This window comes from Acomys minous (assembly GCF_964271855.1).
Source record: "Acomys minous genome assembly, chromosome: 13".
NCBI classification, from domain to species: domain Eukaryota; kingdom Metazoa; phylum Chordata; class Mammalia; order Rodentia; family Muridae; genus Acomys; species Acomys minous.
The window spans coordinates 10029526-10049503 of record NC_140495.1 but is presented as its reverse complement, the minus strand read 5'-3'; the positions used below and the strand labels follow the sequence as shown (position 1 = coordinate 10049503).

At 49.0% G+C, this 19978-nt stretch overlaps 1 protein-coding gene across 2 annotated transcripts in view; it reads right to left on the bottom strand.

The window, feature by feature from the left end:
* FBXL2 (F-box and leucine rich repeat protein 2) overlaps positions 1-19978 on the bottom strand; it is a 51965-nt gene that overhangs the window by 3354 nt on the left and 28633 nt on the right. For both annotated transcript variants that reach the window (XR_014774004.1, XM_084754804.1), the window contains exons 5-14: positions 19720-19814; positions 13061-13129; positions 12867-12962; positions 11108-11234; positions 10925-10999; positions 8391-8521; positions 7236-7296; positions 6436-6480; positions 5885-5941; positions 329-541 (exon numbers count right to left, since the gene is read on the bottom strand). Coding sequence is in view for 1 of the 2 variants with exons in the window: in XM_084754804.1 (XP_084610930.1) it covers positions 329-541; positions 5885-5941; positions 6436-6480; positions 7236-7296; positions 8391-8521; positions 10925-10999; positions 11108-11234; positions 12867-12962; positions 13061-13129; positions 19720-19814 (969 nt within the window). In the remaining variant the exon portion in view is untranslated. The remainder of the gene's footprint in view (positions 1-328; positions 542-5884; positions 5942-6435; positions 6481-7235; positions 7297-8390; positions 8522-10924; positions 11000-11107; positions 11235-12866; positions 12963-13060; positions 13130-19719; positions 19815-19978) is intronic.

Genomic DNA, 19978 nt, shown 5'->3' with positions numbered 1-19978 from the left:
AGGTGCCAATCATCAGACTACAGGACCTCCACCTCTAACAGCAGATGTCTGAAGAAGCCCAAGGTAGCACCTGTGTAGTCAGAGCAGTTTGCATAAACACACCAGACTAGAGAAGTGGATGGCTTTTTGCTGTCAAGTGCATGCCACATGTATGTTGAGATCAGAAAACATTTGGGAGTTGGCTCTATTCTACTTTGTACTATGTTCTTGGACTGGAACTCAAGTAGACAGGCGTGGCAGCAAGCACCACTACCTGCCTTGCCCTCTCACCAGCCTGGATGCTGATTTCTGGGTATCCTTCAGTTGCTGAGGAAGGACTCACACCTACCCGCATGCGCTTGATGCCTGCACGGGTGACCTGCTGGCAATCATACAACTCCAGGCGCTCCAAGCCCCGGCAGTTCTCCAGATGCTCCAGGGCAGCGTCTGTGACAAGAAGGCAGTTGTCCAGCTCCAGGACCCTCAGCCGCTCGTGTCCACAGGTACTGCTGCTCAGGTGTAGGATTCCTTCATCTGTGATGAGCTCACAGTGGGACAAGCTCTGGGGAGGGAGAAAGATGGTCCTTCACAAGACCTGTTCCTGCTGCAGCTAACAAAGCTTGGGGTGGGGTGCTGGCTCCTGAGGTGCCCACAGTAGCTGCTGGCTGTGCGGTACTGTCCACCTTCCCATTCATTCATGAGTGACTAGAGGCCTGACGGGCTGGAGACAGCTGCCGTTCTTTAATCCCTCACTCTAAGAAACAGTCTGGGGTTTGCTGCATTCAGGCCACGGCAGCTAACTTTCTAACCAGAAAAAAGGAAGTAAGTTTCAGAAGGATATTTCAGAGTTTATTCCCTTGAACAGTTTTTTGAGTACAGGCTTCACCAGTAAAGCCAGTACATGTACTGTCCGTGTTTGTTTAAAATGCACAGGGTTAGAGAGGTGGCTCAGTAGTTTTAAAAGCACATCCCGTTCTTCCAGAGGACCAAAGTTTGGTTCCCAGATCCCATGTAAGGTGGCTCACAGCTGTCTCCAGCTACAGGAGGATCCAATGCACCTGCCATCATGTACACTTACCCTAACACAGACACAATACACACATTAGAAAGTGCAAATGGCCACAACTCAGTTACAGCTGTGTGTTGATACCCTGACCTTAGTCATGCATCACTGATCTCTTGGAAGTGGTAATAAAGGTAACTAGGGTGAATTTACCAACCAAGTTTACTTGAAATTTCAAACTGAACAATTTCCTCACTGTGAAAATAGGAAATGCACACCAACATAAAAGTTCTTCAGGGAGAAAAAGGAACAGCGTGCCTGAGAGTGATTGACAGGTTTACCCTGATTTGGGGGTCCAAGTAGTTAAGGGCAGTGTACTTTGAGGCCCAGGCCTCTGGAGGAGAATGTCAGGAGCAGAGTTTAGCAGGAAATAGAGGCTGTCCCTGTATGGAGAGGGAGTGGGAGCTGGATCACAGGGGAGTGCTGGCCATGGAAGCCAATCCCTCCCTCCTCTCTCGTTACTTGCTAATGCCACAGCAGACATGTGGAGGTCAGAGGACAACTTGTTGCTTTTCTGCTGCCATTTGGCTCACAGGAATTGAACATGGGTTGTCAAGCCTGGCAGCAAACACACTTCCTTCACTGGGAATACAATGTTACACTTCTCAGAAAATTCATCAGGATAGAATCCTGTTCTTTCAAAAGTTAGGAAGAACTCTATAGAAAATCAGTTTATTCCTGTACATTTGGGGGGATTTAGAGATTAGGGTAAATTTCCTTAGGGTTTTTGGGTTATTTTACATCAGGTGAGTTATTTGTCTATTTTACCTATGTTGACACATTTATGTAGTTGTTCCTCATACAGGTTTAGCACCCATAATGTGAACATTTGAAATTCTTCAAAATCTAAAAATTTCTGAGTATCAACAGTACCACAGGTAGGCAATCCACAGCTAACCCTAAGTGAGGCAGGGCACAGTGAGAACACAGTGCAGTAGCAACTGCGAAAGACGCATGCGAGGCATTAGGTGAATTTGTGTTTAGATTATGGACCTAGTCACAAGTACTTAATATTCACACTATAAGTATTTATAATGAGACCATCTGGAAGCCCAAACTCCTCTGTCCCAACATTTTACATAAGGGACACTCAGCCTGGATAGACCTGGTGATAGCCCCATTTGCTCCTGATACTAACAGCCTGTTTCCAAAGCAGCAGCGGTGTTGCTAAGATACTGCCGTGTGCTTTTGTTTTCCATTTCTCTGATCTCTACCAGGTTATGTCCTTTTAATTTGGACTTTACTTGCTTTTTAGTGGCTTCTTGGAGTTGAAAGATTAAATCATTACGACTATTCTCAAATGCAAGCATTGGTACTGGAGTTTGCAGAGTGCTTAGTTACAACCTACACATTGTGATATGTTGTGTTTTTATTTTCATTCAGCCAGCCTTCCCCTTTTACTCTCAAGTCTTCCTCCTTAGCTGTAGTTATCTAGAAGGCTGCTCTTCAGTGCTCACATGTAATCTTTTCTGTTGTCATCTTAAGCTGAAAGCCTGTAATTTCGGTAGTTGAGGTTATTGCTTACTGGGGCTCCAGGACCTTTCACAGGGCACTCACTGCAGGACACATTCCCTACCCTCAGCCTCTGGTAACCACTGTGCTACCTTCTATACATGCAACTCTGACTGGGTGTCTCAGAAGTAGAAACACCTACAGAAGACGACATTGTCTTTGGGGGGACTGGCTTACTTCACTTACTGTTGGGTCCTCCAGCTCAGACATCTAAAGCATGTGCCAGGGCTTCCCTGTGTGTGGGCATCGTAGTGTGTTTACCTACTGATGGGCATTTGGGTCATTTCCCCTTGGCTGCTGTGGACCAACACTGGATTTGAATGTGTGTATCTATCTCTTACATCCTTTCAAGTTGGCTTGTGGCTTTTGTTTTGTTTTGAAATATACACGAGCAGCAACATCACTGGACTATGGATTGCAGCCTAACAGTCTGAGGGTCCAGTATATTGCATTGTGTGGAAGAAGGATCATTATACATTCTCACCAGCAGCTCACAAGGGTTCCCACATGTCCATGGTCTCCCGACACTTCCTCTGGCGGGGGGGGGGGGGGGGGGGGTGTGGGAGGGAATTCCCACCACACAGGATTCTGAGCTGAGAATTCTGGGCCTTTGCTAAGGCTGGTTCTGCCCCAGGTTTCCTATAAGGAACTGCCTTTGGTGGCTGCAAGATGGATGATGATGATGCCGAGGTTTGATCCCCTTCAACCTACAGGAACATTTTACTAACTTAGGATTTTTTAGCTCTAGTTGTGGTATCGTAAAGGCCACAGCATCTTTTTTCCAGCTCCCTAAGTCCCTAAGCCACCCCTCTTGTTCTTTGTTATCTTCAGCTGCTTGTCACTTGCCAAGAGCAAGCTGTCCTCCACTCTGCTTTAATTCACTGAATTTTCATTTTAATTTTCCAAACAATTCTATATACTGTATCTGTCCCCAGACATTGACTTTCTGTTGGTTTTACAGTGTTTTAATAATCTCTGACTGTAACATTTTTCTGAAATCTGCTTTAAAAAGCTGTCATGTAAGCCAGACATGGTGGTGCACGCCTTTAATCCCAACTTGGGAGGCAAAGGCAGATGGATCTCTGGAAGTTTGAAGCCAGCCTGGTCTACAGAGTGAGTCCAGGACAGCCAGGGCTACATAGAGAAACCCTGTCTTCAAACAAACAAACAAACAGCTACCATGTTATCTGGACTTGTCATCTCATGAGTGTAGATTGTTCTGTTGGATCCAAAGGTTCTGATGTCATATTTACATCTCCTTGCACCAGGCTTATGGCACTGTTGCTGTGGGTAAGGCCCTGTTGTCAGCATACAATGGCCAAGTTGAGTCGTCTGGTGCCCAAGGGGCAGGCACCTTGTTACTGGGAGGCAGAGGTAGGTGTTCAGACTGCTCTGAACAGCCCTGACTCAAGTGTGGGAGACATCCAGTGAAGCTCCAGATCTAGGCTCCCTGTGTGGTCCCCAGTGATACAGCAGGTGGAAGCCCACAGATTGTCACTACAAGGCGAAGATGAAAGCCTCCTAGCCCTCCATTCGCCCTGTACTGGCAGGGTGGGCAGCACAGTTCTATTCGAGGTTACTGTCAGAAAGGCTTCTTGATAGGCCATCCTTTTCTTGGTCCTTTGATAAAAAACAACAGGTTCTTTGGGGGTTCCCCCGTCTAAGCAGCTTTTAGAGTCCCATCTGGGATGCACAAAACAAAGAACACCCAAGGACTCACTCAGTCCCCTGGCCCTAAGATCCCTGGCTGTCATCCCCATCTTCTGTTGGCCTTCTTGATATTTAAATAGAAGTCGCGTGCCTAGGCACTTAGTTGAAAGTCAGTGGTAAGGTAACAAAGAATAAGAAAGATTATTATTAAATTTTTAAAAGGTGTTTTGAGACAAGGTTTATCTGTATAACAGTCCTGGCTGTCCTAGACTTGCTTTTGTAGACCAGGCTAGCCTCGAACTCACAGCAATCCTCCTGCCTCTGCCTCCCAAGTGCTGGGATTAAAGGTGTGTGCCACCACTGCCCAGCTAGATTATTTTTTAAGACAGGGTCTCTATGTAAGCCAGGCTGGCCTCAGACTCAGAGGTCTGCCTACCTCTGCCTCCTGAGTGCTGGGATTAAAGGTGGTCACCACGTGACCTACCCAGGAAGCCGGTAAGCTAAGGAAAGCTCACTTCCAGCAGAGGAGGGAGGCTGTCCTTTTTGCACTCATACTGGCTTTGCTCTGCCCTGCTGGGCTGCTGGGGTCTGCCAGGAGTCACTGTGGCCAAGGGCCATCCTGTTGTGCAGTCATTCTGTCAATCACACTGGGCTGGCTGTCCATGTAAACATGGGCCCCACTGTACTACAAATGCACGTCAGATAAAGCCTGTGCCTGGATTTGCCCTCAGGCTGCTGGGGCGTTTGCCCAGGTCAGGGTACCTGCTCCTTCCTCACCCGTCCCTTACCCAGAGAGTCAAGCTCCAGAGCTGGGTTGAGGTGGCTGTTGCACAAGTTTTCTGCATTCTCCAGTGACAACAGTCCCAGGCAAAGGAGCCCTCAGGATACTAGTGAATGCGAGCCTGCCACCTACAGTGTTTCTCTCCCTTCAGCCCTGAGCTGTCATTTCCACTGCAGTTCTAGGCCTGCCTGTCTGCTAGCCATCTTTGGTGGGGTTTACTTTAGGCTCTTCGGTTTCTGGAGTAAGGTTTTTTTTTTTATTTCGTTCTTTGAACTATGGTCTCTCCATGCCAGCCAGGCTCTGCTCACACCTGAAGTCTTCTGTGTCGTTTCCCAGGAGGTAAGATCACACCTGTGCACCTCACACCACCTGGCTCACTGCGGTGCCAGAGTTCAGTTTTAGTCATAAGTCCCATCTCTAGAAGCAGCATTGGGAGTTTGTGTACCTGTGCTCAGAACCTCCCTCCCTCCCCGCCCCCCACTGAGGAGAACTCTGGCTACTGTAAGGCATTCCCAAGAAAGTAATCCTGTCATGGCTGTTGTTAGATCCTTGAGAACATGCACAGACCTCTTTTCCCCTACAGCTGAGGGAATATGAAAAGCAAACCTATCAGGAAGATGGTTTACTCTTTGGTACTAGGTAGTGGTATTTTACATGCCAACTCTCACTTCCCTGACAAGATGAACATGAGGTCAGGTGAAGCGATGGGGCTGTGAGTTCCTACAGCTTCACTTCCTACTGTGTATGCAGTGACACTGAGATACCCCACAGCCCAGCAAGGAGATCTTTAAAACCAAGAATGATAGAGGCTTGACAGGAAGTGGGCCCGCATGGCATTTGCTGTGGGGGAGAATCCTTTCATTCTTAAGTCACTACTCTCACCAGTAAGTCAGACTCACCAGGGCTTGCAGCTTGGGACAGTGGATGGAGAGCTGGATGAGGGTGCTGTCGGTGATCTGGAGGGAAACACACTGTCAGCGTGGCTTCTACACCATGACTATACCTAATTCTACTTCTGAGCGTGGGGCTCGGAGGGGACAAAAAAGCGAACTAAAACCTCATTTAAGCGCACTCAGCTCAAACTGACAGCTCCTTGGGAGGTACACTGCTGTTTAGCCTCATTTCTGGTGTCTGAGGGAGCCCAGGGACAGAACACAAAAGGGGAGGACAAGAGGGTTCCCAGGACACTCTTCTCTGGAGTCGCCCTACCACACAACACGGTGGTTCATTCCGCTCCCAAGCTTTGTATAAAATAAAAGGAACCCTGCTCATGCTTGGCAATGGGCGCTGCTCTCTTGCACATCTCTGCTGTAGCCTGTCTGAGGTCCCGGAAGAGCCAAATGTATACAAATCCCATTACAAGTGGCCTAATGGGGGCCCAGTCCCCACCACCATGCAGGGTAGTGGTACTCTGAGCTTACTGTGGCAGCCCCCAGTAGAGACCACTCACCAGGGCGCATTCTTCAAGATCCATCTTCTCCAGGTCATGGCAATTCTGAAAGAGGCCACAAGACACTGCTATGCAGGCCATGTGAAGAGCAGCTCACCAGTTCACTCCTGCAGCCATCCCAAATCAGCAATTCAGAGTGGCTGCCAGCTGAGTCAAGCTCACTTTGGATAATGGGTGTGGCTACCAGGGCCCTGCCTCATCCTCTCATCCTGGAAAGAGTTGTCACACCTTCCTGCACCACAGATCAGACTCAAGGACAGCCTGGAAATGGATGCTCGGCCCTATGTGGGCGGTGAGGACAGGAGGACACAGGCCATACCACAGGAAGGATAGAAGACAGGGTAGAGCAGGGCCCCAGCAGGGAGAGCTGAGTGGAGGACAGTCTGGGTCATACAGGAAGGGCCCCTGCCACTGGAAAGAGGCTTTGTCAAAGTGGGTCTCGCCGATGAGTGAGGGGCACAGTCCTATGAAGGAAGGAATGCAGCCTGTGGGCAACACGCGCCCAAAGATAGCTATGAATGTGGCCTAGCAGTTTTCTAGTGACTCAACTGCACAGTTACTAAGCATGAACTTTGCAGGTGACAATGCTATGTTGAAAAGTTGGACGTCCCTGCCAGGATCTCCCTAGAGTCCTGGCACGCTGAGAAAAAAGTGCAAAAGCTACCAGAAGGGTTCTAGCCTACCTCATATCTCTTCTGAAGCTGACTTTTCGTTTCCTTGTGCTCCCCAAAACTACCTTGAGTTACTTTGAATTAGGGGGATGAATTACAGCATGGTTTTGTTCAAACCGGATGCCTTACCCGAGCTAAGAGTGTAAAGCCTGCATCAGTCAGTTGGGAGCATCGGGCAGCCTCCAAAATTCTGTAAAGGGGGCATAAGAAAGACAAAAAGCAGTGCCTGATTAGCAACATAAACATCCTGCATAGTGTGAATTCTTGTTGGTTTTGTTTGTTTTCATTTTGGTTTTGGTTTTTTCGAGACAGGGTTTCTCTGTGTAGCCTCGGCTGTCCTAGACTCACTTTTGCAGACCAGGCTGGCTTCGAACTCACAGTGATCTGCCTGCCTCTGCCTCCCGAGTGCTGGGATTAAAGGGGTACACCACCACACCCGGCTTCACCACTACTGTTAAAAAAAACAATTAAAATGGACTCGTGCTAAACAAGATCATCTTGAGGTCCTTGGTGTTTATTTTGTGGTACTGGGGATTGAGCTACTCTAGTTGACTTCTAGGGAATTTTAAACTGTAGGCAATGAAAAACATGAATTAATTCTCTTAAGAATTGAAACAATTTCAATGGAATATTTTTTTTTAAATAGAATTTTCCCACTGCCTCTTACATGGTTTGTGTTGACTGCTGGGTTTGAAATAAAAGCTATAAGTTCAAACCCTTTCTCCCTCCTTATCCGTTGTGAGACACAGGACAAGCTGACTTCCCTCTGGGCCTCAGTTTCTGCTGAGAGTGCTCACTCACGGGATGTGCTGGGGTAAATCAGGGTGGCACAGACCTACAGGGGGTGGCTACTCTCCCCACTGAGCTCTTGCGTGTGCAGGGCCAGTGCTTGGGCCAGGAGGCAGTAGTGCTCCACACTGGGAACCAGCCTTTCTTCCTATATTCTAGAAGACAACAAGCAGGCAGTTGAGACTACCCATCTACTGACCGGCTTAGCGGGCAGAGACCCGCTATAGGATACACACCACCAGACCATTCCCATGGCAAAGGCAAAGCATAGCAGCATGAGGCAAATTATGGAACAACGCATCAAACAGACCAAGAAACAACATATTAGAGTCAGCAACGCTGCACACCCATCCTCCCTTGATGGGGTTGGGTGCTGTCTTACTGAAATCCACCAGACAGCTCCTGGCTTCACCACCCCTCCCTGAATGCTGGCCAGCCTCTCCCCTATGGCAGCTTAGTCCTCTTGGAGCCACAGCAAAAGTGGGTCATACTCACTGCAGTCTGGGGCAGTTGAGGCCCAGGGCTGTGAGAGATGCATCCGTGAGGTTGCCACAACCTGAGAGGCACAGAGCCTGTAGCCGGTGGCAGCCCCTGCAGAGCCGCACCACACCCTCATCAGTGATGCGCTGGGGAGAAGAGCACAGGAATCAGGCGTGGGCACTGGCTCCGCTGACTTCACCCTAACATCCACAGGCCACATGCAGAAGCAGGCTGAGTGTGGCAGCACTAGCCTGTAGTCCTAGCACCGAGAAGGCTGAGGCAGCTCTTCCTGGACTTTATAAGCGAAACCCTACTGAAGGAAAGAGAAACCTATTTTTGTTATGCTCTCAAGTGTGGGATGGGGAGCGGTCTTGTGAGAACAGATGATGTTAATCCCACTGGAAGGCAAACCATCTAGTGCGGGAGCTTGATTGTCACCAGCTGAGAAGGTCCATGAATAGACTCAGAGGAGATATATAAGTGAGCCAGAAACAAGAGGCGGGGCCTTTGGAGACTTAGTATAGTTTTGGCTGTTCATCGCTCCACTTCGAGACGCTCCTAGAGAGAAGTGCTTGAGGGAAGGCTTCGGGGCTCCGGGCTCCTGCTGAGGTTCCGGGTTCTGGTTACTCCAGGTTCTAGCAGAAGAAATCCTGCTGATTACGCCAGGAGAATCATTACTCAGAACTGATATCCTTACAGTTTTGTTATTCTTTAATCCTCTTTTCCTATTGTTTCAGTTAGTCGGGTTATAAGGGACGTACGCTCCGTTAATAAGTTTGTAATAAAATATATTGGTTAAGAAAACTAAACCTACACCCTACCTCAACAAAACAAAACCAGTCAGGCATACACCTTTGATCCCAGCACTTGAGAAGCAGCGGCAGGTAGATTTCTACAAGTCTGGAGTCAGCCTGGTCCAGGTAACAAGTTCCAGACCAGCCAAGGCTATGTACTGAGACCCTGTCTCAAACGAACAAACAAAACTGTCCAAAACCAAAGTCAGAAATAGAAAGCAAATGAGTCTGGGCGATCACTGAGTCGGTAGGTGCCAGTATCACTAAACAAACAACAGGGGTAGGGGAAGCTTCAGCTCAGCTGTAAAATACCCTAGCAGTGGACACAGAAAGCCCAGAATTCCACCTTGCTTCTTGAGACACACTTGGTTATTAGCTCAGAACGCCCCAAGCAGAGCAGGCTGCCTGGCCAAAACTGGAGGAATGCTGCTGTCTCCCCTGCTCCGGTGCTCAGCCTTTTCACATGGGTTCTACAGGTCGAGCTCAGGTCCCTGTGCTTGCAAGGCCAGCACTTAAGTGACTGGGCCATGTCCTCGGCCTGATGCTATCACTCTCAGTGAGGAATCAGAGAGGCTGTCGGCTATAATGTGTTAAAAAAAAATTACACTGAGATCTTACCAAGGTACAGCTAGGTAGTGACCAGTCACAGCATCCTGATTTGCTTTTTTAAAGGTTCAGCCAGGCATATTGGCTCACACCTGTAATCTCAGTTTTTAGTATAATGAGGCACAATAATTGTGAGTTTCAGGCTAGCTTGAGTTATAAAGTGAGACCATGTCCATTTGTCTCTCATGTATGATATGTCATATACATTCATATAAGTGAATAAACGTATTTCTGTCTAAATATGAATACAGGTATAGAAACTAACAATCAGGTCTTGAAAGAATGAGAAACCTAGAGGATTTTTTCAAATTGGCTAAACCCCAAAGGAAGCATGGAGCCTTTTGACTAACACTGGATGATCTTGGCGTCAGCCTATCTGAGGTCCACAAAATTCTTTGAAGAAACAGACCTAAAAGAGATTCAAGCTCACAGCTACAACCAGAGATAGTTAGTCTGATAGCAAGGGACACCCTCTCCCTGCCCTGAAATGGGATTACACACTTTCCTGAACAAATGGCAGAAAAAAAGAGAACAAAGGGAGTTAAACCTTTCGGACCTTAGACCCCCTTATGTTAATGAGTTCCTCCCCCACCCCCACTTGGGAAGCACTGGGAAGGAAGAACATATAAAAAGCCCGCCATGCACAGCTTTGCATGTACTGAGACCTTTGATTTGGGGATTGGGCGTCGCCCAGCCCAGGGCTGAATTAAAGATTCCTCTTGTATTTACAGCGGTTTCGAGTCTTTCTGGTTCTTTTTGGGATCAATCTGGGCATAGCAGTCTGACTTGTATGATTTGGGGGACGTGCCATGTGCTGAACATGCTGCCGCCTTATGGTTCTCTCCTCTCACAGACTCATAGCTCCAATGACTATGGAGGATGAGGAGTCAGGGCAAGGCCATGTGGCCATATGCCAGCCTGACGTGGGACTGCAGCGCAGGGGCGGCGGGCAGTGGGGCGCAGGGGCGGCGGGCAGTGGGGCGCAGGGGCGGCGGGCAGTGGGGCGCAGGGGAGGCGGGCAGTGGGGCGCAGGGGCGGCGGGCAGTGGGGCGCAGGGGCGGCGGGCAGTGGGGCGCAGGGGCGGCGGGCAGTGGGGCGCAGGGGTGGCGGGCAGTGCAGCCGCGCACAGCCGCCAGGGTCCATACTTACTGAGCAGGACTGCAGGTTGAGGCTCACGAGCTCATGGCAGTGGTTCTGAATGTGTTTCAGAGCTTCATCCTCTAACTGAGTGGATGGAGGAAATGAAAGAGGGATCCAGGTGAGAGAACGGGTCAGGCACCAAGATGACTGCCACAGCAACGAAAACAGGCTGACCAGATGAGTGCCCGGTACCTGCGTGCAACCTCTCAGGAGCAGGGCTTTCAGGCCCTGGCACCCACGCACCAGCGCCTCAATGCCTTCCTTTGTGATCTGGTCACACCAGGAGAGGTTCAGATACTCCAGGTTCCGGCAACCCTCGCTGAGAGAACAAAGAACAAGAGCACCATATGCGGCCTCCTGCAGACAGTGCTGGACTCAGTTTAACCACAGAGAGGAGACGAGCCCACAGCCTGGCTGAACCGCCACTTCCTCACCCAGTGGAGACGCAGGGAATGCCTCAGAACGAGACACTAACCATACTAGTGTTGGGTTTTGGGTTTCCCTGTGTAAGTGCACATGTGTGTGGGTGCATGTTCTGGATGGCCAGAGGTTGACTTCAGGTATCTTCCTAAATTGCTTGCCACCTTTTGCCATTAATTTTTAAAAGATCAGTTGATTGCGATTAGCTCACAAGTAAACAAACAAAACCTGGCACAGGTAGATTAACATACCAAATCAAACAAACACTGGCCCCACCTCAGTGAATATGCAATCAGAAGGGCCATTCCAGGGCTGGAGAGATGGCTCAGAGGTTAAGAGCACTAACTTCTTCCAGAGGTCCTGAGTTCAATTCCCAGCAACCACATAGTGGCTCACAACCACCTATAATCTGATCTAATGCCCTCTTCTGGCCTGCAGGTACACATGCAGTCAGAGCAGTATACACACAATAAGTAAATAAATAAATCTTTTTATTTTTTTTTTTAAGGATCATTTCAAAGCTACGGGTTCTGCTTCAGATTTCATACTTTCACTCTCAATTACAGTTTTATGTACTTATCCACCACAAAAAGAAAAAAGAAGATAGAGTTGAAAATAGAAAACAGGAAGCTGGAGAGATGACTCAGTGGTTAAGAACACTGGCTGCTCTTTCAGAGGACCTGGGTTCAAGTCCCAGCACCCACATGGCTGCTCACAACTGTCTGTAACTCCAGTTCCAGGAGAGCTGACACCCTCACACAGACATATATACAGGTGAAACATCAATGCACATAAAATAAATCTTTTTAAAATAGAAAACAATTAGCCTTAAATTCTCTTTTTAAATTTAAAGTGTGTGTGTGTGTGTGTGTGTGTGTGTGTGTGTGTGTGTGTGTGTGTGTATGGGGGCTGGAGAGATGGCTCAGTGGTTAAAAACACTACCTGCTCTTCCAGAGGTCCTGAGTTCAGTTCCCTGTAACCACATGGTGACTCACAACCATCTGTAATGTGGTCTGATGCTGCCTTCTGCAGATAAAGTACTCATATACAATTAATAAATAAATTTTAAAAAATAAAGTGTGTGTGTGTGTGTGTGTGTGTGTGTAGTTATGTGCCTCTGAATGCAGTTGTCCACAGAGGCCAGAAGAGGTCATCATACCCCTGGCTCTGGAGTTACAGGCAACTGTTAGTTGCCCAACATGGGTGCTGGCAGCTTGGCTACCCTGCAGAGGCAGGATGTGCTCTAACCACTGAGCCCTCCACAGCCTTATATCCTCTTTCGTGACTCACTTGTCCATTTCCCTGCATCTGTCCCTCCTTACCACACAGGGTCTCTCACTGCACCTGGCTGAAGCTGCCTAATTCAGTTAGGCTCCTCATGTCACCACCTCCCCAGCACTCCCCAGGTCACAGGCAGGTGCCATCACTCCTGGCTGTATACGTGGACTCTGGGTCTTCACTGCTGTACAGGCTCAGCTACCTCCTCAGCCCACGTGGCTTCTTTTGACCCCCAAATGCCAGGTACTCTCACCTGATGCCCTTTAAGGAGCTGTTGGTAATGGACACGCAGGAGGTGAGGTCCAGATGTTTCAGCTTGGAACAGAATCTGCTAAGGCTGTAGCACGTGCTGAAAAAAAGGCAGGCACGCTAAAGATATTTTCAACCTTGTTTCTCACCCCTGTCTCCCTGTGGCCACTCTGTCCCCAGACCCATCCTTACTCCTACCTGTCAGTGATTTTCGTGCAGCCATTGAGGTTTAAGTGCTCAATGTTTCGGCAGTTCTGTGCAAAGGTCCTAAAACGAGAGAGAGAAAGAAAAGCTGTTGTGGCTGGTTTTCTCCAAAGTAGCAAAAAAAGCTTTAAAGCATTAGAGTTGACGCTCTGAGAGACCAGCGGCTGCATGCTATGAGGTGCCCACTAGAGGGCAGCACAACCATCCACTTTGAACAGCGCTTTCCAAAGACCACAGACTCCAGGGCTAGGTAACCAGGAACAGTCTCAGGTGCAGCCTGCTGTAGCCTGGTACCACAGGTTGAGGAATGAAGGCCCAAGCTCCCTGTCAGTTGACCCCTTCCAACCCCACCTTGGGGATCATCTGAGCTGAGCGGCATTTCTCTACTGGAAAAGTCCGTTTGAAGCAAGGGGTGAAATCTTTCCTGTACTGTGCCCTGGGCCACTCTGTCCACTGTCCATTTCATTAGTATCAAGTCCCATCACTTACTGGCAAGGACCCTGAGTCCTGAAGAACAGCTGCCTTGACTATGAGTGACAGCAAGGCCAGAAGCAGAAAACCACACACCACCACCCCTCCCTGCCAGGACATGGCTCCAGCAACCTGCGTCTTCCTGAGCTATGACTTCAGCAGGTCTCAGGCAGGGGTCCAGTCTTGACTGTCCCATGGAATACTTCTATAACCTGGTCACAGGGCGCAGGCCACCTGCTCACTGTGTCCTGCCAAAGTGTAGGGCTGGGCTGTGGGCTGGGCAGGTGGAGCTGAAACCTAAGAGGTCCATGATGGACAAGGGTGCAAGTGGAGCAGAAGGGCCAGCAGCTGCCATGTGTGACCATGACATGGACGCGTGAGCAACTGCCTACGGCTGGGGTAAGAATTAGCTAGAAGCATGAGATCGGAAGAGCACCAAGGTCCTGGGGGCGGGCGGGGGGGGGGGGGGGGGAGGTGTACAGCGGCTACTTCCACCTGCAAAAACTTAAAACGTGTCATTGCTTCTGGAGTTGGGTGGTGAGAAGTTTCTAGGTGCAGGAATGCAGAAGTAGCCTAAATGAAATTTGTCTCTGCGCGACTTAACGAGCTTTTATTTTAATTACTTAATGGGAGCTGAACGGATGACCCAGTGGTTAGGAGCACTTGCTACTCTAGCAGAGGACCTGAGTTTGGTTCCCATCACCCACGAGGCTGCACACAACCATCATAACTGCAGTTACAGGGACTCCAGGGTCCTCTCATGGCCTCCGCAGGCACTGTGTGTGTGTGCTGCACATACGTATGTGCAGACACTTATACACGTAAGATTTAAAAATTTAAGTCTTTAATTAATTAATGGTCTGAATGACTTTTTTTTAAATTTTGTGTTGCTGGGGTTCATGGGCCTCCCACGCGCTGCAAGAGCTCTCATTCACAAGCTACACCCTGCCAACCTGAGCCTAACAAAGGATGCGACCCGCAAAAAGAACAGTGAGAACAGTGCAGCTGCCTCCTAGAATTAAGCACAAAAGATCACTCGGAGGAACCAAAGCTGTTCCACACCTAAGATGGTGGAGCTTGTGATGTCTGTCTACACTGAACAAAACTGTGAAAACTAAATCTGTAAGAAACACAGGCTTATCCAATCAGTTTACTCAGAAAAGACACAGCAGCCAGGCAGTGGTTGTGCACACCTGTAATCCCATCATTTGGGAGGCAGAGGCAGGTGGATCTCTGTGAGTTCGAGGCCAGCCTGGTCTACAAAGTGAGTCTAGGCCAACCAAGGCTACACAGGGAAGCCGTGTCTCAAAAACCAAACCAAACCAAACCAAACCACCAGACACAGCAAAGTCAGTGTGGGCAAGGACGTTGAAGGTTGTCACTGCATCCACACCGAGTGCTGCGCGGCTACAGAACTGAGTGAAGGTGTTCCACACAGCCAAGAGGAGAAGACAGGGTAAACTTTAGATATGAAAACCAAACGCTGAGATGAACAACAGATTAGAGATGGCAGGTAGAAACAGATCAGTGAGTGTGAAGGTTTCTCAGGGAAACTAGCCAAAAGAAAGCAAAGTGCGGAAGGCAGAGGATGTACAGGGGCTACCTGGTGTGTATAAGGCTCTGGGTACGACCTGCAGTAACACATGGACTCACACAAATACACAGGAGTGAGTGTGGGATAAGGCTCAGTTGTAAACCACATATGTGACACGTATGAGTTTCCATCCCCAGCACTGCAGGAGAGAAAAGCAAGGGATAGAAATTAATCACTTTTTTATTTCTAATGAGCAGTGAAGATGACTGGAATAAAGCTTACAACTTGCACAGCACTTCAGAATATCTAGAGGTAGGCGGGAGAGATGGCGCAGTGGCTAAGAGCACTTACTGCTCTTGTACAGGACCTGAGTTAAGCTCCCAGCACCCATAGTAGGTGGCTCACAATCACTTTGTAACTCCTAACTCCAGGGGAATCTGATGCCCTCTTCTGGCCTCCTTGGGTATTGCACTTAAATATACATACCCCACCCCCAAGAGAAAAACATGTTCACATAATTTAAAATAAATAATCTTAAAACAATACTTAGAACTAAGTATGGGAAATTTATATACAATTTTCACCCTGCTCAGTGCAAGCCATGAGGACTTGAACATTTAAATATGCAAACACTGTGACTGATCTGTTTGTCAGGAAGGCACTCCTCTCCAGAAGGGTTGGCAGTTTCAAGCCTGCCCTGAAGGAGCTGGCCAGTTGGTCCTGAAATGCACCAGGGAAGAGCAGGGTTGAAGACTAACTATGTCTGATTTCAAGACATGATGGTGCTGGCTGTTAAAGTGTGAGTGACTGCCTATATTATTGTGTAATAATAACCCACACTCGAATGTATACCCTACACAATATATACAGAGCAACTCTGGTCAGGGGCATGGCACAATGGGGAGGTCCATGGGCTCAGCAGCCAACGGCTGCCCCAAAATATTCTAAATAGATCTGAGTTTAAATTCCAAAACTTGCTAGGTGTGGTGGCGCACGCCTATAATCCCAGCACTCAGGAGGCAGAGGCAGGCCAATCTCGGAGTTTGAAGCCAGCCTGGTCTACAAATTGAGTCCAGAACAACCAAGGACACTTGGTTGTCCAGAGAAACCCTGTCTCGAAAAAGCAAACCAACCAAACAGGCAAAAAAAACTGTACAATTGAGTCACCAAAAACTGCTAGGCCACACAGTTGTCCACAGGCTGCATTCCTTCCTTCCTAGGACTGTGCCCCTCACTCATCGGCGAGACCCACTTTGACAAAGCCTCTTTCCAGTGGCAGGGGCCCTTCCTGTATGACCCAGACTGTCCTCCACTCAGCTCTCCCTGCTGGGGCCCTGCTCTACCCTGTCTTCCATCCTGCCTGTGGTACGGCCTGTGTCCTCCTGTCCTCACCGCCCACGTAGGGCCGAGCATCCATTTCCAGGCTGTCCTTGAGTCTGATCTGCAGTGCAGGAAGGTGTGAAAACACTCTCTTTCTAGGTTGAGTGGTGCAGGGGGGGAGGGGAGGGTAGCCACATCCATTGCAGCCATGCCCCAGCAGCCATGCCCCACCGCAGCAGATCCATGACTGACACTGGCTGCACAGGACCCCACTTCAGCAGATCCCTGGAGTAAAAAGTGGTTGGACTTACGACTTTAGTGATTGTCTGACATTTTGAATTTTGGGTTCTCTGCATTAGGTAATGCAGCACTAATGTCCGAATCTGCCCTGTTTCCACAGCTGTACACGTGGAACACTGGGTCCCTGAGAAGCTGTAGAATTTTGAGGACAAGGAGTTAGCTGGGGAGCAGGTTGCTAGGGGTGGACACTCCCCAGAGAGACCATTTTGTGTTTGGATGCAGATGTCTGTAAATGCAGATGTACAAAATATATAAGATACTCACAGCTATACATACTATGAGACAAGCTTAGTTTCAGGTGATTTTGCTCAACTCTGTGGTCATAACAATGTCCTAAGCACACCTAAGGCTGGCTAGGCTTGGAAGCTCAGGAAGACTGGTGTATTAATGCAATTGTAAGAGGTTACTGTTATTCATGGGTCTGTGTCTGTGCCATGTGAGTGCAGGTGCCCGTGGAGGCCAGCAGGGGGCCCTAGATCCCCTGCAGCTGGAGTACATAGGTTCTGAGCTACCTGACACTGGGGCTGGGAATTTTGCAAGAGCAGCAAGTGCTCTTAACCGCCACACCTTCTCCCCAGTCTCTTCAGACAGGCTTACAGGGCTGGAGAGATGGCTCAGTGGTTAAGAGCACTGACCACTCTTCTGGAGGTCCTGAGTTCAAGTCCCAGCAACCACATGCTGGCTCACTACCGTCTGTAATATGATCTGATGCCTTCTTCTGATGTGCATAAAGACAGTGTACTCATATACATAAAATAAACAAATCTCTTTAAAAAAAAAGACAGGTTTACAGAATGTGAGACCAACATCTGTACAGCATCTGTACATCGTAGGATGGGTTACTGCTCATCGGCAGAAAGGAACAAGCTGTCAGAATCTACAGCAAGGTGAATGAACACCCGGGCCACTGCTCTGAGTGGCAAGAGCCACGCACAGAGGGACAGAGTCTCTGTCTGATGCACAGCTATCTAAATAATCAATAAGGAGTTTTGGCATCAAACTGAGAACAAAGCAGTAAACATTCTTGGCCTCTCAACAGTGCTTTCCTACTAAATCGGGGTTTTCATTCCACAGTAGGAAGGTATTTCTCATTGGGAGGTGGTGACGCACACCTTTAACCCCCCACACTCGGGATGCAGAGGCAAGTCAGTCTGTCAGTTCTAGGCTAGCCAGGGCTATTGCCTGAGACTCTAAAACAAGCAAGCAAGCAAGCAAGTAAATAAATAGCATTTGATAGTCCCTACCAGAAACCCACATTTCCACATTTATTTTGTTGTCTTCCATGAAACAACTATTAGATTTATATCATGCACTGTAAGCTACACCAGTCCATTCCTGCTTCCTGATAGACTAGATCCATCCATCTCTCTGACGGACAGAGCTGCTCAGGCAGAAGTATGGCCTGCCTGACTAATTTATTAGTGTATCTACACTGTCCCCGTGACAGTTTCACTGTGGTATCGTCTCTCTGGTAGGTCCTGGGTGTTGACCACAGTCACGCTCCATGACCTGTATCCGCACTCTCTTCCCTGTCCCAACAGCGCGGCCTCTGCTTTCTACCATATGTTGGCTTTAAAAACCCTCCTGGATGCTGAGTGTGGTGTGGATCTCTGTGAGTTCAAGACCATACTGGTCCACATAACAAGTTCCAGGGCAGCCAGAGGTACATAATAGAGAGACTCTGTCTTAAAAAGAAAAGTCCTTCATGGGCTGGAGAGATGGCTTGCTCCCTGGCCATAGACACCTTCATCTGCAAATGCACAGAACCTTAGAGTCAGTCACCTGGGAAGAGGGAACCTCAGCTGCACAACTACGTCACTCAGACCGACCTGGGGCCAGGTCTGTGAGGGTTGCTGTTGTTGTTGTTGTTGTTGTTGTTGTTTTGGTTTTTCAAAAGATTTGTAGACCAAGCTGGCCTCGAACTCACAGTGATCCACCTGCCTCGGCCTCCCTGAGTGCTGGGATTAGGAGCACGCACCACCACACCTGGCATCATTTTTCTTAACTGCTAATTGATGTAGTGCTGACCCAGCCCACTGTGGGCGGCACAATCCCTGGGCGGGTGGGCCTGGGCTGTATAAGAAAAGAAGCTGAAGCCAGGAAATGGTGGCGCACACCTTTAATCCCAGCACTCGGGAGGCAGAGGCAGGGGGATCACTGTGAGTTCGAGGCCAGCCTGGTCTACAGAGTGAGTCCAGGACAGCCAAGGCTACACAGAGAGATCCTATCTTGAAAAACCAGAAAAACAAAGACAAAAAAACCAAAAAGACAGAAAAGAAGCTGAGCCAGCTAGTGATTGGTTCTCCCTCCATGGCCTCCGCTTCAGGCCTTCGCCTTGGCCTCCCTCCACGATGGGCTCAAACTTGTAAATCAAACAAACCACACTACTTAGGAGAAGGGGTACGCATTTAGCTGTATGGGTGCTTTTTTTTTTTTTTTTTTTTTTTTTTTTGGTTTTTTGAGACAGGGTTTCTCTGTGTAGCCTTGGCTGTCCTGAACTCGCTTTGTAGACCAGGCTGGCCTCGAACTCACAGCGATCCACCTGCCTCTGCCTCCCGAGTGCTGGGATTAAAGGCGTGCACCACCACGGCCGGCCTCTGTATGGGTGCTATTGATAGCAGTAATCAAAGTGACGTAATAATCCCGTCCCATCACGAGTAAGCAAAAGTCTATCACCATAAGGCCATCTTCGAAAGAACTGCTTTGTGTGTGAGTAAAGTCTTCTAAGGAACTAGGATGATGGGAGGGTAAAGAAGGGGCAGGGTGAGCAAGTACAAGTGCCAGCGCTGACTTGATGCGTGCCCCCGACGTTCCACGTGTGCTCTGTAACCACCCACCAACATCCAGGAGAGAGTTCACACGGGTGCAGGTGAAGCCATTTGTCCCTCAGGACAGTGGGTCGTTGTTCCAAAGGCATAGCTCTCATTATGCAAATTACCACAGAAAGGACCAAAGAAAAGTGGGTTTGCTCTGCTTTTTCTGATGTCAGCCATCAGCTGCTGCGGCCGTCACTGTGGCTGCCACTCACCTCAAGGAGGTGTCCCCGACGCCGATGCAACCACGCAAGCTGAGCTTTCTAAGGAAGCCTCCGCACCTCTTGGAGATGTTTTCCACCACTCGGCCCTGAAGTGGAGAAAAGGAGGGAGTAGTCACACACACACACACTCACACACACACACACACACACACACACACACACACACACACACACGTTGCTTCTACTCTAAGTGAACTGTAAGTTCAGTAGCAGGCACGCCCTGCTGCGCCTCAGAGCCCCTCCCCCCCTG